This window comes from Ictidomys tridecemlineatus, chromosome 14 (genome assembly GCF_052094955.1).
Source record: "Ictidomys tridecemlineatus isolate mIctTri1 chromosome 14, mIctTri1.hap1, whole genome shotgun sequence".
NCBI lineage: Eukaryota > Metazoa > Chordata > Mammalia > Rodentia > Sciuridae > Ictidomys > Ictidomys tridecemlineatus.
In genome coordinates, this window is record NC_135490.1 from 18,373,576 (window position 1) to 18,391,007 (window position 17,432).

At 37.9% G+C, this 17,432-nt stretch overlaps 1 protein-coding gene across 6 annotated transcripts; it reads left to right on the forward strand.

Annotated features, from left to right (window-relative positions):
- Positions 1-1,819: 1,819 nt before the first annotated feature.
- Positions 1,820-15,818, forward strand: Msmo1 (methylsterol monooxygenase 1). 6 transcript variants are annotated; one of them, XM_005329265.5, is made up of 7 exons: positions 1,992-2,102; positions 5,251-5,344; positions 6,278-6,563; positions 10,452-10,600; positions 11,859-11,985; positions 13,281-13,435; positions 14,790-15,818. In XM_005329265.5, exons 3-7 carry the CDS (start codon positions 6,309-6,311, stop codon positions 14,980-14,982), a joined length of 879 nt encoding a protein of 292 aa, XP_005329322.1. In that variant the 5' UTR covers positions 1,992-2,102; positions 5,251-5,344; positions 6,278-6,308; the 3' UTR covers positions 14,983-15,818. The 6 variants fall into 6 exon arrangements, with proteins under 6 accessions (XP_077887086.1, XP_013215775.1, XP_005329322.1 ...); XM_078030959.1 differs by lacking the exon at positions 1,992-2,102 and adding an exon at positions 2,925-2,949; XM_013360321.4 differs by lacking the exon at positions 5,251-5,344 and having other exon boundaries at positions 1,984-2,102.
- The last annotated feature ends 1,614 nt before the right edge of the window (positions 15,819-17,432 follow it).

Sequence of the window (17,432 nt, forward strand, 5' to 3'; positions counted from 1 at the left end):
GGTTGTGTACAAAGTATATTCACACCAATTCATGTCTTTATTCATGGACTTTGGATAATGTCCATCACATTCCACCATCATTTCTAACCCCATACCCCCTCCCTTTCCCTCCCACTCCACCCTATCTAGATTTTGTCTATTCCTTCCACATCACCCTCCCTACCCCACCATGAATCAGCCTCTTTAAATCAGAGAAAACATTCAGCATTTGTGTTTTGGGGGATTGGCTAACTTAACATTATTCTCTTTTAACTCCATCTATTTACCTGAAAATGCCATGATTTTATTCTCTTTTAGAGCACTAATCTCTAAGGTATATAAAGAACTCAAAAAGCTAAGCACCAAAAAAACCAAATAACCCAATCAATAAATGGGCCAAGGACCTGAACAGACACTTCTCAGAAGATGATGTACAATCAATCAACAAATATATGAAAAAATGTTCGTCGTCACTAGCAATTAGAGAAATGCAAATCAAAACTACTTTAAGATTTCAACTCACTCATCAGAATGGGAGTTATTATGAAGACAACAATAAGTGTGGGCGAGAATGTGGGGTAAAACGTACATTCACACACTGCTGGTGGGACTGCAAATTAGTGTAGCCAATATGGAAAGCAGTATGGGGATTTCTTGGAAAGTTGAGAATGGAACCACCATTTGACCCAGCTATCCCTCTCCTTGGTCTATACCCAAAAGACTTAAAACCACTATACTACAGGGACACAGTCATATCACAGCACAATTCACAATAGCTAAACTGTGGAAGCAACCTAGATGCCCTTCAATAGATGAATGTATTAAAAAAATGTGGCATATATACACAAGGGAATATTGTGTATTTTTTAATATCTTTATTTTGTTTATTTATTTTTATGTGGTGCTGAGGATCGAACCCAGTGCCTCACAGGTGGGAAAGGGCGCTCTGCCACTGAGCTACAGCCCCATCCCCTATCTGTGTATTTTTAAATGCACCTTTTTCTTAAGTAAAAGCTTTGGTTCTATAAATATGTATTATAACATCTACACACAGTATGAAGAAATGGTATGAGATATGCCTACAGTTGAAGACAAAGTATGTTAAGCCCCAGCCCACGTCCTCGGGCCATCATTGTCCTGGAAAGGAATTGCAATGCCCACACATGGGCATGCTCAGCTCACTTTCTGGGTTAGGTCGAACCAACCCAGGTTAATTGCCATCTCCTTTGATGTAGAATTACCTTCTAAACCTTTCTGAGCCTGTTTTCTATCTGTAACATGGGGATAATGGCGACTACCTATCTGGGTTGTTGCAGGATTTATGTGGCATTTGAAATTCTCTACCTGGTTCAGGGATTTATTAAGGGATACCTGGGGCTGGGAAACAAGGTGGAAAAATAAAATCCAGTCACTAGCTGTGACTTACATTACCTAACCTCTGATCCTTATTTTGTGATCACTAAAATGACACAGTAGTGTTATGCCACTAAGTTATCGTGGCATTTTAAGAAAGGATGCATGTTAATGTACTCAGAACAGAAAGCCCCCAATAAGGTAACAGCTGTTGTTGCTGGTGACCGAGGAAGGCTACACCGTCTGTAAAGAAAAACATCCAAAAAACTCATTTGTACTATTATCTTACTGGGTTTGATGATATAACCTTCAAGGGACTGTGGCCTGGTACTCTGTTCCGGGCAGCGCTAGCGCAGGATAGGGACCTGGCTGGACCGCCGTTGCCAAGGCAACGCCAGGCGGCGAGCGGGGCGGAGTTCGTCCCCGCCCCCTCACGCTGTCAGGCGCTTCTGCGCTTCCCCGCCTCCAGGCGCGCTGCGGACCTGGCCACTGGCTGGACGGCCGGATCTCACTATCCTCACTCCATCCGCGGAGCCAATGGCTGGAACCGCCAGGGATTCGTTGGCTCAAGTCACACGCTGCCGGCAATGGCACTGACCAATCATCGTGCGGAGAAGGCGGGGCTAGAGCCCTTACAGGCCAATAACGACAGGAGGAACCTGGCTCACCCTCTAGGCTCCACCCCCGAGCCAGGAGAGTTAGGTTCAGAGGCCGCAGCACCTGGCCGAGTGCGGGCGACGGTGGCCCGCGGTCTCTTCGCGAACGTCCAGGTACGGGGGCCGGGAGAGCGGCTCGTGCGCGAGGAACGGGGAGCGGGCCGGCTCAGACCCGGTGATCCGCGAGATGGCGAGGAGCGGGGTCAGGTTGTGGATTCGCGCGCTGGGCGGGACGCTGCCTCGGTACCGGTCACCGGGGCCCGCAGTATGTGGGGTTAGGAGCGGAGTCTATGGAATCGGTGTGACGGATTCTCAGGTGCCAGGGGAAGCGGGTCGATGCCGCTTGATTGGAAAGGAACAGGTGAAAACGGATTCCCGAGGGCTGGAACTGGGCGGAGCATGTTCCTTGACCGGGCACTTTAGAAGGTAGTAGAAGCACCGAGTTGTAAGAGTCTTGAAACTTAGATGCACCACACGAGAAATAGGATGTGTGGTGTATGCCGTGCGGCTAGTGGGACTGGGAAGGGCAGGAGGACCTTACCGAATGCTGTTTCCTTGGGTATGGAAGGAAGAAGCTCAAAAACCTGCAGTGCTCAGAAATTATATGAAGTGTGGGATCGTGGGAATGGGAGAGATGAAGAGCCGAGAGGTCTGACTGGGCCTCTTGTGCTTCTCAAAAGTCTTTATCTGTGGGGAAGCTGCCTCTTGAACCTTGAGTGTTTTAACCCTAGTGTTTAATGCCAGTATCTATCTAAAGAGGCCGAGACCGAGCATCTCCAAAACATGAGGGCGTTGGTACAACCTGGGTTTCATTAAGGTAAAGTGTCGCAGGACAGACATTGGCAGACAGCTAAACTTGTAGGTTTCTCAGAGAATCAACAATAACTAAGTCTCTTCTTTTTTCCTGAGAATCTCATCAGCCTGCTCCAGAGCAGCTTTCCGTCAAGCAGGTGGCCCAAGGGTGAGAAAACAGAAAAATCATTCTTGTAAAAGCTTGTTTCCTTTCTCCTCTTTAATTCCTGTTTTTTGCCTTTGTCCAGTTGACAGCAAAGTATCTGTTTCCCTCCCTTGTTTATGGCGGGCAAACTCCTGAATGTTACTTGAACCAAGTGTCTCAACATTGGTGAGAGCTGGAGGACATTAGTCCGTGCAGCTCAGATGGGAGAGATTTAGAAGCTTCTTTGAGATGATTTAGTAGGTAAAGGTGTGATTCACCCAGTTAGGCATTTAAGGAAGTAGAACATTTGGGAAGGGTGGGGAAGCAGTTGCTGAACTTTTGTATGTTGAGTGTGATGGTGCCTCTGAACTGTCTTAGGTGGAGATGGCTGATGGTCTTTTGGGTAATCAGAACCTAGAGTTTTGGGGAGAGGGTTAGAGATATCTAGGCAGCTATCAGGGTATCTTTTTTTAAACAGGAAATGGTTTGCCCATGGTAAGCTTGAATCGTTGGCATCACTTGGAAACTTTTCCAGCTTCACTTCTTCCTCAGAAGCTATGCCACACACATGGGAAATTGGAAAACACTCATCTCCTGAGGGGTCTTTTGATCTGCTGTTCCCTCCACTCAAAACATCTCCTTGATTCCCCACTCCACCTTACTGTTTTAGTCTGGTCACTTCCATCTCATGTTCCATGTCTCAGTTGAGATAGCACCTTTCTCTAGAAACTTACTTGCTCTTCTGTATCTTCAGAGCACTCTGTACATTCTCCCTTGTATTGGAATCACATAAGATAAGATCATGATTTGGTTACTTCTTTGCATTCCTGACTAGATTTTGTGTTTTGGGAAGTTGGGTAAGGGCAGCTACAGCACGGTGACTGCACATAGTAAGCACAGACTGAATATTTATCAGGGTGAATACCTGTGAATCCCAAGAACTGAGGGAGAATTAAAGAATAGAAATATCAAACCTTCCAGTTTGGTTAAGTAATAAACAGCAAAGAATGCTTATTGGATAGGCAGCTAGGAGAGCCTAATGATTTTCATTAGAATAAATTCATTGTAGTGATGAGGATAGAAACTACCTGGACAAGGTGGCACACACCTGTAATCCCAGCTACTCAGGAGGCTAAGGCAAGAGGATCCCCTAGTTTGGAGCCAGACTGGGCAACTTAGTGAGACCCTGTCTCTAAATAAAATTAAGAAATTTTTAATGTAGCTCAATGGTAGGAGACTTGCCTGACATGCATGAGGCCCTGGGATTGATCACTAGTGCTGTAAAAAGAAAAAAGAGAGAAAGATTGCAGTTTGCTAGGAAGTAAATGGGAAATGAGAAAATGAAGACAGCTCATGTAGAATACTTGGTTCAGGAGTCTATAGTAAACGATAGGAAGGATGTCCATTTTATTTATTGTTATTTCTTATTTAAAATAACAGTATAGCATAATGAATCAGGGTTTCCTCCACTTAACATTTGTATAAGTTCTTTTAAGATTTCTAAACCTCAGTTTTTCATTTACAAAGTGAAGATGACAAAAGTACCTACTTCATGAAGGTGTAGTAAGGATTAAAGTTAAAATGTATAAAGCGTGTAGCACTCATAGAACACAGATCCTGGAACATAGAAAGTGCTCATTAATTATTAGCTTCTTGTAGCTGCTATATGCCTGGCCCTATGCAAAGTACTTTACATGTATTACTTCTTGGACTTGCTGAAAGAGCTATTATTTATTTTTGTAGATGATAAAACTTGGGCTCAAGAGAGGTTACCTAACTTGCTCAAGGTCACACTGCATTTTGGAGTTTGGCAGTGACCTCAAGAAAAATGAAGATGGGAATGATTGTCTTATTATGCAACTTCAGAGGACAGTGGAGACATTCTTGATGTGGGAGGATTGCTGAGTGCCAGGGTCCAGTGCCAGTGTGGGGAACAGTTCAAGGTTGAAGCCCAGCTCAAGAGGCCATCCATGAGTCCAAAAAGAGAAATGCAGCAGTGGCCTGGGAGAGGTGATAGAGGTTAAGAAAGCTTTTCTTCAGAAAGGAAGACTTGGGGGAATAGGCTCAGGGAAGAGGAAGTTCAAGCGATGAGAATAGGATGGAAAGTGAATTCAGAGACCTGGAAGAAGTTAGCTATGCTTTCTCTTATCTCCCATGTGAAATGGAATGAGAGGTCAGAATTCAAAACATTTAAAGAACTATTAAGAACTTTTTCATGGTTTTAAAATAATTATTATTATTATTGGACTAGAGATCAAACACAGGAGTGCTTTACCACTTAGCTACAATCCCAGCTTGTTTGTCAAATTTTTTGTTTTGAGGCAGGTTCTCACTGAGTTGCGAGAGTCTTGCTATTGCTAAGGCTGGCCTGAAACTTGGGATCCACCTGCCTCAGCCTCCTAAGTCCTTGGGATTTCAGGTGTGTGTCACTGCACTGACGAAATATTTATTTTTTTAGTGGACTGTCATAAATTAGGTACATCAGTGAACATTTTCAGAAGGTGACATTCTTAATAAGGTTTGTCATATGTGTGTGGTTCTGGGGATTAAACCTAGGGACCTTGGTACTGCTCCAGCCACCTCCTGGCTTTATCCTCCAGAGTAGCTTGGATTAGTTTGGGATTACAGGTGTGTGTCACCATATCTTGCTGATTCTTTTTCATTGTTAACCTATGAAACTAATATTTGTCATATATAATACAACATGACAGTTTTAAAGATGTAAATTGTACAGAAGGTACAAAATGGAAAGTGAGATTTTCCTCTTCTCTTCCATAACACTCCACCCCCTAGAGAGAGACATTCTCTCTTTATATAATCTCTCTTTGTAGATTACCACTCCAAATTGTTCCCTTTGTGTCTTTGTGTACATTTTTCAAATTTGTGTGTATTTCTGTGCACAAGCATGAGAGTGCTTGGAGAAAATACCCAAGTATACTTTGTAACCTTTTAGCATATATTGGAAATAGTTTTCTGAGTTTGTCATTTGATCTCTGACTTTGGTTATGAGTATCTTTTTATTCTCCAGTCAGAATAATTTAATTTTTAGGTAGCTATATTTGCCAAGTGTGTGCTCATGCTATCTTATTTTGAGACGGAGTCCGGCTAAGTTGCCCAGCCTGGCCTCAAACCTGTGACCCTACCTCCTCAGCCTCCCAAGTAGTTGGGATTACTGGCACAGGAGTGCCACCATGCACAACTCAGTTGATTTTTTTTTTTTTTAATCACGTGTTTAGAACCTGAGAAATTGGTATTTGTTTAATAATTATCCTTTGTATAACTATCAGAAAGTACGTTTTGAAAACTGTTTCTTAGAATTTCGTTATTCAGCTTATTTGTTCACTTGTTACAGAATTGTAAGGCTACCTGCTGAGATTTGAAAAATGGCAACAAATGAAAGTGTCGGCATCTTTAGTTCAGCATCACTGGCTGTGGAGTATGTAGATTCACTTTTACCTGAGAATCCTCTACAAGAACCATTTAAAAATGCTTGGAACTACATGTTGAATAATTATACAAAGTTCCAGATTGCAACATGGGGATCCCTTATAGTTCACGAAGCCCTGTATTTCTTGTTCTGCTTACCTGGATTTTTATTTCAATTTATACCTTACATGAGAAAGTACAAAATTCAAAAGGTAAGTATGATGGACTAAAGTATTATAATTAGTATTGGTGAATATTATTAATGTGAATATAGTTTTGTTTTGAAAACTCTGAATCAGTACTATCCAGTAGAAATATAGTGAAGCCACATATGTAATTAGAATTTTTAATCCAATAAATCTAAATTATCATCTCACCAAGCAATCAAAATAAAAATATGTTTAATGAATATGTTGCTGTTTCATGAGTTTTGAAATTCAGCATGTACGTTGCACTTATTTTAACCCATCTCAAAGTGTTTAGTAGTCACATTGTTAGTTGATACTCTCTATTGGCTATCACTGCCTTAGATCATTATTGATAATATATCAGGAATTGTTTATTAAATTGGGCTTTAAGTAGATGGGATATTTGTCTAATTTGGGCTTCTAACATTTCATGTTTAAACTGACTGGACAGCTAGGAGTAGCTCAGTGGTAGACTGTGTACTTAGTTTGTGTAAAACACACACACAACTAACTAGGAAAGAAAGGTATAGGCATTTGTCAGTATTATCTCTCAGTTCACCCCAAACTCTGATGTCCCAACCAATCTAAGTATATATTTATATGCAAAAACCTTGATCAGGGCTATTGGAAGTTTTGTTTCACTCCCTAAATATTTAAACCATCTCAGGTAAGGGGGTGATCCCAGATTATAGTGTTTGCTTCGGGGTTCTCAATGTCTCTAGAAAGCACACTGTGTAGATGGCTAGGTGGTGAGACATACACAGTGCCTCTTCTCAATTCTAGGCAAAATGAATAGAATAAGCTGTACTAATGCATAGGCTGTAAAGAATTTGCACAAGTGTAGAGAGAGAAAGGATTTATCGGTACTTGGTAAAGCAATGATAGTTTTTTTGTTATTGTTGTTGTTTTGTGGGGAGGTGCCAGGGATTGAACTCAGGGGCACTCAACTACTAAGCCACATCCCCAGCCCTATTTTGTATTTTATTTAGAGACAGGGTCTCACTGAGTTGCTTAGCACCTCACTTTTGTTGAGGCTGGCTTTAAACTCATCCTCCTGCCTCAGCCTCCCAAGTTGCTAGGATTCAAGGCGTGTGCTACCGTGCCTGGTGCAATGATAGTTTTCGATGCCACTGTTCGTTGCCCTAAAAAGTCACACCTAACTAAAATCTGAGGGCACATAGTCTTGGTATGAAATAGACACACGAGGGTGTTGATTCTCTGAGTGCGTGCATTTTGTGTCATCAGTCTGTTGACTTCATCACATCTCCTAGTGAGCCACTTTTTCTCTCTCAGGACAATGCAAGGGAGTCAGGGAAAAGATGAAGGGAATTAAAAGGGATATGGCCCAAATGAGAATGTCCTACCAGCCTCATTGAAGGTCACATAAGTTCCAAGGTACTTTTAATAAAGGTGCCTTCTATGAAAGATGGAATTTATTTGTCTGATGAATCTGGGGGTGATTCTGGCTGCTGGCAGGTCATCCATGGATTTATTTCTAGGGCTGATTCACTGTATGGCTGGCCAGGTAGAAGCATCCTATTCTTTCCTTGTTGGCCTCTGCAGTTGACTCATTGATCAGAGGAGGTAATCTTAACAGAGAAAATAAAACTTTTTCAGTCCTGGGTATGTGAATGGCATTAAAATGATATGTGGCAGAAGAAAGAGCAAGTAGTGATCCAGTTAGGTACAACTAGTTCTTTATAAACAGATTAAAAGACTAGGTAGTCTGGCTACAAGCATTGCTTAGCACATCCTCCTTTAATGTTTACTTAGTACTAAGAGAGTAATGTCAAATCAGCACAAGTTTTCCAATATAAAACCACATGTTAGGGGTTTTTTCACAGTAGAGGGTTGTTTACAACAACAACAAAATGTATCCCAAAAAGTCAGTGTAGGTTTATACAGGCTTCTTTTTTTTTTTTTTTTTTGGTACGGGGTATTGAACCCAGAGGTGCTGTACTGTTGATTTACATCACTATCCCTTGTTATTTATTTTTTGAGAAAAGGTCTTACTAAATTGCTGAGGCTGACTGACCTTAAACTTGTGATTCTCCTGCCTTAGCTTCTGGCTAGCTGGGAATCACCACACCTGGCAGTTTTTGCATTTTGAAAGCAAATATTCTGATTAGCATTGAAGTTACAAGATTTCCCAGTGCTGTATAAATTCTAAGACAAAAAGCATTTTTCTTTTTAAAATTGCCCCCCGCAACAGAATCTGCTAATTGGTAGTGAAGTAGTACTAAATACTTTCTGCTTTCCAAAGGAATAGACAACTTGACAGTTAACACATGTGTTTGCTAGATAGAAAGAAATATTATGGGAATGAAAAAGTGAAGTAGGCCTTGTAGGATCTCTTTCTTTTAGAAAGTCGTACATTGTAATAATTCTCCAAATATTTTTCTCAAAGATATATGTGCTAAAAACTTCTGAAATCTCTGGCCCTAAAGAAGGTATTCCTCCTAATTAGGGTACAGTTAAGAGATATCTTCTTGGCAAAAATAGAAAAAAACAATATTTTAAAGTAAAACATAGTAAACTTTGATATTGCAGTAGGCTTGATTTTCTTTTTATTTTAATGATCTTTCTAATTAATATAAATTAAACAGTATAGCATTATGGTTTTTACTATCACTGATTAAACTTTTTAGTTTTTATAGCTACCTGCGCATCAGCTTCTATCTAGGAAATTAGAAGCACCTTCGCCACCCCAATCCGAATCTTCAGTTTATTTTGTCCTCAATCACAGACTGAAGTTTTAGAGCAATGGGGCCAAATAATGCTCAGAGCAGAAATACAATTGTAAATTATTTTGTATAATCTCCTCATCTTATTGTTGAGGAAGTGAGCATCCCAGGTTAGTTAATTGGTTAGTGGCAATCTGGTATTAGAGCCCAGGTCTCTGGATTAAATCTTAGATAAAGATTTTTCTTTTGTTGGGAAGATATCTTAAAAATTTCAAAAACAACTGGATCAAGAACCTAGATTTCTGTTGCTAATAACTGTGTAGTCCTGGTCAAGATGGTTGACCTCTTTTGGGATTCTGACCCATATTTTGGATATTGTGAGGACATTGTGGTTAAATTTTTATTGGCAGATTTCTTAATTTTTCTCTTTTTTTTTTTTTTTTTTGGTGGTGCTGGGGATTGAACCCTTGTGATGTGAAGCAAGCCTCCTACTGAGCTATATCCCCAGCCCAGATTTTTTTAAGTATGAATGTTTAAAGCAATACTACTGATAACTAATATTTGTTATCACCATCTTTATATAAAACCAAAAGTACTTTTTCTCAAGCAGCCCTTTAAATTAATAGATTTAGTGTTTTGATAATGATTTGCTAAGCAAGTTGGATCCTTATGAGTTTTTCTGAACATCTCATTACATTGATCTCTCTTTTCATCTTTACTTAAAGCTGTGAACTTCATCTTAAGGGAACATCTGAAGTTCTTCCAACTCAATAGTTGAATATAATTCTGCCATTGTATGTGAACAGAATGTGTTTATATCTTGGGATGAATACTGCCAGATGCTGGGCGCATCAGTTTGCCTGAGTAATAAAGCTTCTGATGTTGTGTGTACAGTTACATCAGTTGGGGTCACACAGCTGTAATCCTAGCATAACTTATTTCTTTGAAACTTCTGGCAAAAATAACTGCATAATATCTTGGCAGCAGACTGGAGAATTAATTCATTCTGCAGTACTCCTTTGGTTTGTTTCAGATCAGTATAACTATTAACAATTATTTTTTACCTGTCTAAAGTAGAGACAATAATTGTCAAGAATTTAGAAGAAAGGATGTTGTGATTCCAGAGTCTTAGCTACTATAACATAAAATTCACATAACTAAGATAGAATTAAGGTCTGTTGAAAATAATAAAGAGACTAATATTAAATATTGTGATTTTTCTCTTTAGGATAAACCAGAAACATTGGAAAACCAGTGGAAATGCTTTAAAGTACTTCTTTTTAATCACTTTTGTATCCAACTGCCTTTGATTTGTGGAACCTATTATTTTACAGAATATTTCAATATTCCTTATGATTGGGAAAGAATGCCAAGATGGTATGTCCATTAAAAATTTGATATTTGTACTCAATTCTGGCTTATTATCCAATTAAATTTGCTTAATATTTAATCTTTGTTTCTTCTAAATATTGGAAGTAAATAAGTATTAGGAAAGTAAACGATTGAGCATCTTTTTATTGGGTTTATGGATTAGTGGTAGAGCACTTGCCTAAGCATGTGTGAGGCACTGGGTTCAATCCTCAGCCCCACATAAAAATAGATAAATAAAGGTAGAAAAAAAAAGAAATAAACTCTTGCAGAAACTTAAAGGATTCCTAGGTTTTCTGTATTTTAATGTAATATTTTATTGAAAGGTAAGTTTCAGGCATTACAAGTTTCTGTGGCAGCCTTTATATAATTGTGTACAGATACACATGCTTATCCTAAGAAATGGCACTACATGTAAGTATAAAAATCAATGGAAGATGGGAGAATATGTATTCAACGAACAGTATGGCGATTATTTATATTATATAAGGTATCATTAGTAATCTAGAGATGAATTAAATGATGGAGGATATACACCATTTTATGTAAGTGGGTTGAGCATCTGTGGATTGTGGTACCTGTGGGGTGTACTGGACCCAATTTTCCTGCAGATGGTGAGGGATGACTGTTTTTTCTACATTCATGGGTATTCATCATATAAAAGAAGTCCTAAGTATTGTGCATGTGTATTATAAATTATTTTTTGCCATTTCATTTCAATTATGTTCTTTGGTTGGAAAGGTGATTTCACTATTATTAATCTGAATTTAATTTTTTTTTTTTTTTTTTAAATTTTGAAATAGGCTCTTCTTATGTTGTTCAGGCTGGCCTTGAATTCTGAATCCTCCTGCCTCACCACCCTCACAAATCCCACCTGTGGGATTACAGGTGCACCCCAACTAGGGGTGCTTTCCTACATTCCCCACCCTTTTTAATTTCTTATTTTGAAATAGCTTCTAAATTTCATAGGGTCTTATTAAGTTGCTGTGCTGGCCTTGCACTTGGAATCCTCCTGTCTCAGCCTTGAGTAACTGGGATTATAGGCATGTGCCTCTGAGCCTGACTAGTGGTCTTGAACTTTACTTCAGGTTATATCATATAGCTGTACCTAGCAGTTTTGAGAATTTGTTGATTAATATGTATACAATTATGTCAAATTGGTAGCTGGGTATTTGGTTTTTAATAATATCTCAAGTAGTGATTCCAAGAAGCCTGGGTTGTTTGAGTTGTTTCATATTCATAATATTACAATATTTTCATCCCAAAGGTGTATGCTTTTGGCAAGATGCTTTGGCTGTGCAGTCATTGAGGATACTTGGCACTATTTCCTGCATAGACTTTTACACCATAAAAGAATATATAAATATATTCATAAAATTCATCATGAGTTTCAGGTATGTTAGAATCATATTTAATGCTTTTTTCTATTAAAGGCAAAATGTCTACTTTTATTGCCTGAACATTTCAAAAACTTGTTGTTGATGTTTTAGTTCCTTTTCTTTCATCATCATTATTAAGAACATAGCACACATACACAAGCAATTTTAAAAATTTTCTTCAGTTTCTTAATTTCATGGTAAATTGAGACCTTAAGGAAAAACATTATAGGAAAAAGTTCAGATTTTTATCTCATTCCCAGAATGCTATATTGACACAGATACCTAGCAATTTGATAATAGCTGTAGTAATGGTAGGATCATTTAAATGAGATCCCCAAGTAATAAATCTTTAATGTTTAAACTTCTAAAACAATTATTGACTTAGAGGGTACATGGTGCTAAATCAGGCATCCCTTTTTTGGCAGAACAAATACAAATTCATAAATAAAAACTTAAGAGTCCTGGTAGGGTGGTACATACTTGTAATCCCAGCCACTTGGAGACTGAGATAGGAGGATCATAAGTTTGAGACCAGTCTCAGCAACTCAGCAAAACCCTGTTCGTGGTAGAGTGCCACAGGGTTTAATCCCTACTACGAAAAAAAAAAAAAGTTCAAAATCAGTTGTTTAATGCTATTATCTTAAACCATTAAAGACAGTTTTAAAGATTTTTATATCCCTAGACCTTTTGATTGGTAGGAACAAAAAGATACTTATTGTTGAGAACTACCATTGTTTATATTTGTTGATAGATGTCATTATTACATATAGAAACAATGTAATTTTATAAAACTATTAATAAATAGAATAAATGTCTTGGTAAGGTAGTGAAATCAATTACACATACATATGCATGCAGAAGGATTTATTTTAAGGAATTGGCTTGTGGGATTGTTGGTCCCTGGCAAGTCTGAAATCTTGGCAGGGCAAGGTTATAGGCTGGAAATTCGGGTAAGAATTGATGTTGCAATTTTGGGTTCAAATTCCACAGAGCAAGAAGCTGGAAACTCAAACAGGGTTTCTGTATTACACTCCTGAGAATTCCTTCTTGCCCAGGAAGCCAACCTTAGCTCCTAAAGCTTTCTGCTGATTGGATGAAGCCTGCTTTCTATAATGAAAGAGTAATATCCTTTACTCAAAGTCTGTTGATTTCAATATTAACCACATCTAAATAAAACCTTCACATAGCAAAATCATAACAGCAAAAACTAAGTGATATTAGACCACACAGTGAGCATTGTAGCCTAGCCAAGTTGACACGTGAAGTTGTCCATCACAATGTATTAATGAATTTGTGCATTATTTGTTTAGGCTCCATTTGGAATGGAAGCTGAATATGCACATCCTTTGGAAACCTTAATTCTTGGAACTGGATTTTTCATTGGAATCATGCTTTTGTGTGATCATGTGATTCTTCTTTGGGCATGGGTGACCATTCGCTTGATAGAAACCATTGATGTCCATAGGTGAGTTGTGGTTTCCTTGGGCAGAAGATGTTAAATATATTTATTTTCACAATGATAAGATCATCTTTATTTCTAAGTAGACTAATAGAAGTTGATCTTTTAAGAACATAATCATGGGATAAAAGTTCAAGTAATTGAGATGTTTTTATATCCCAGTGTTATCGTTTTTATAGTATAATGGTGGTGTATTATTTAAGCAAAGTAAATAAGACCATCAACTTCTATATCCTTCTATATTAAACCTAAATCTAACTCTGATTTGAATAAATATATTGAAACCTTTACCTTTCACTGAATAAACTGTTTCTAGCCTCTGCTCCTCAGCACTGATGAAAGCACAAGATGAGAGTCCTGCTTGTAGTATAGACATGTTTGGATGCTTCCTTTCTGAGGAAGACGTGATAAATTTTTCATATCGAATGTCATTTTAAATGCTTAATATCCTAATTTTTCATTATTTTAAAATCATGTTCATTGCATTTTGACTTGGGACTTTGAACTAAAACAGGGAATGCAGAATATCAGATCCTGAGAATTGTTTTTGAATGACTCAAGTGGCAAAATTAATGCTTCCAGACCTAGGCAGAGAATATCTTCCAGTAGAAAAATGATTACCAATATCCCAGTCATTCTTTTTTTTATTCTTTTACTCCTGTCTCCTTCTTGCTCTTCAGCCTCCTAAAGGGAAGGAGAGTTTGGGGTGAGTCAGACTAGTATGACTATAGATATCCCATTTTGGATATGTGGTGAGAAATAAAGGAGGATGCCAAAAGACCATCATATAAAGGGGGTTCTTTTTGAAATCATTTATGTTCATCCAATCATTTATGTTCTATAGAACAGCACACTAGTATTTTAATTAATTGTGGCACATTTAATTTCAACTGACTCAGAAATCCAAAGAAGGTGCTTTGATACTTGATGCTAATTTCATGTAACTTTTTTCCTAAAAAATGCATAGTGATATGGGCTTTTTAACTCCTCTTTCATCCTCTGATGTATAATATAGAATTTTCATAGATTTTTTTTTAAGTTTTTCTTTCTTTTTTTTTTTTTTTTTTTTTAATGATGCTGAGGATAGACTCCAAGGACCTCATGCATGCTAGAAAGTGCTTTGCCACTGAACTATGTCCCTGTCTCTTAAGCTTTTTGCTTTTTTTGTTTTTAAATTTCTTCAAGTGGTTTCTAAAACATGCACCTTTTTCCATTCAATCTTTGCAAACATGTCACAAATTAAATGATGTAGGCAAAGTGGAATCTTCCTTGAATTAGTTAATGAGCACGACTTGATGAAAATGTCAGTTTTTCGAGGTGTGTTTCTTTTTCCTTAACAATCTTTGTCATTTTGTTTCAGTGGTTATGATATTCCTCTGAACCCTTTAAACCTCATCCCTTTCTACGCTGGTTCTCGGCATCACGATTTCCACCACATGAACTTTGTTGGAAATTATGCTTCAACATTTACGTGGTGGGATAGGATTTTTGGAACAGACTCTCAGTTTCATGCCTATTATGAAAAGAAGAAGATGGGGAAAAAGACTGAATAAATATCTCTTGTACACATCCCTGAAGATTCACTTTTTCCTGAATTGAAACTGGTAGCTAACATTGCTTCTGGGGAGCAGAAATAAGCATGTGTCTTGGCTGCTAAATGATACAACATCATTAACAACCTTTAATTATCTTCCTAGTGGGAACTTTTTCTACTTTACATACAAGTTCTGTATATGTAGGAATAAATAAATATATATTTGAGTATAACTTTCATGAGGAAGTTTTAAAGGCCGTGTTGTTAACCTTACAAAAAAGTTTTCAGTGATGGAAGAAATATACTCCCCTACCTTCACCTTCCCTGGTAATACCAGAGGCCTGAAGTTGACATTGGTCTTTGGGTCTTTAGTCTTTTAGATATTTGTCATTTTAGAAAATTTTTAATAATGGTCCTGGCCTTATATTTAACTTGAAACATTTATTATAGATTTTTGCCTAAAATTGAAATATCATGAATTAAACCACATCAGCTGATAACAGTGAGTGATGGATCCTGCCAAATCAGAAATGGCCAACATCAACACCTTCTACTCTCATTTGGAACTGACGAGTCTGGGGTGAATCCTTCTCTGAAGAGTCATTATTTATTGCAATGCGGCATAAGCATCTATAAATAGTGTTTCTGACTTCAGATATAAGTGAAATATTTTGGTCTAACGTTTTTTCAAAACTTGAAATTTAAAAAAAATATTAAGGAGCTTTATTTCTGTTATTTAACCTTTCATTTTTGTTTATCAAGTTTTCATTAAGGATGTGTCTTTGAAATTTTGTGAACTGACTTGCTGTATTTGCACTTTGAGCTATTGAAATAAATGTGATTCTTGTCTGATTATCTGGTTTCCAGTTTTGAACATTAACTGTCAACTTTTATTATAAGGAAAAGTACAGAAGTCATTAAATTATTGTTTCATAATAAAAGGATTTAGTTCTATTTTCTGAAGTGCCTCACTGTTTCCTGACAGTTTCAAAGTGTGTTTATCAGGATTAGCTCTCTATTGGGAAATTCCATTGAACTAGTAAAGTAGCAGATAATGAAGTCTGTTATGCTTAGAAAATGCATGTTTTTCATGCAGGTGGATGAATGAAGCTAAACTTTCTAGGATTGATAAAAATCTCAAGATTCTAGATTCTCATGTATCAAATGGAGAGTTGGAAATTCTTAGTAAATGGTGGTGGTTATAGTTACTGTTTTTTAAACTATGGTCATTTTCTAGGCCATGTTATATAATTTGTACATGCCCCTCTACCTATGTGTGCAGGCATGTACAAGTTTGTGAGCTTTTAATTCTCAAATATCAAGTTTGGATCTGTGTTTAAATTGGTGCTGTTATAATTTTTAAATCTGCCTTTCACCCCCAATGTAAATGCAACACATACATCTGAATTAGCAGTAAACGGTGATTCCCTTTCAGCATTTGGGGAGAGAGTGACCTCTACTGCTAGAAATGGTGCTTAACATTCTTTAACTACTTGGTGCTTTCCAGTTCACCTTTTTGTTATTGCTGGGGATTGAAAAAAAGCCTTCTACAGGCCAAGCATGCACAGGACCACTGAGCTACACCCCCAGCCCATTCTTCATACTAATTAAAGCTTCTCAAGCCTTGTTGTATATCCTGAACTGTTGTATGGGCTTCTAATGCATGTTCTCATTTACTCTCTTGGGTGCAATTTTCTCTAAAAGGTAAGAGAATTGGCTGAGAGGGCAAGGTCATAGGTCATCTTTTCTGACTTTAGAAGCTGCATTTGTGGCTATGGTCACTCCAGAGATGGGTAAAAATATCAGGATACTTTTTAAGGAGTGGTATTCAAAAAAGGAAGACAGTTCCTTGCAGTAGCCAGCCAGGAAGCATCAAGACTCAGATCCAAGCATGTTACTGCAAAATAGACTTCAAGTAACAGTTGGAAATTTTACAGTAAACATAATTAAAAACAAGTAGTAGGCTATGTTTATATACATGTAGAAGACTAAAATACTAGCTAATTATTTAGACCTTTGGACAAGATGAGGCCCGTGATATTTAATAACAGGCTGTTAGCTCAACTCCCAAATGACTGGGAGCTGGCCTGGAACTTGGGATCCTCCTCCCTCATTGGGATATGGGCTAACAATCTCATTAATATCACAGACCCGAGAAACCTAGGGCATTTAAATTCCATATTCACATTCTCTCTCTCCACAGCTGGGTAAGATAGTACCTATGTTCTTCACAAAGAGTGAACCCCTCATCTCTGAAGATTTAGTTTCTAATACATTCTTCCAAAAGAGAATTTTCAGCTAATATTCAGAAGAAGGATGTGCCCTTGGTCTAATGAATGCTCTCTGGCAGGTGACTGACAAAGGCTGTCTTTCTTAGGTAGAATCCCCAGGAGGCCTTCCTGTGTCTTTAAGGTATACACTTGGAGCACTGCTGAGTTCTGAAAAGAGTGAGAGGCTGCAAATGGATAC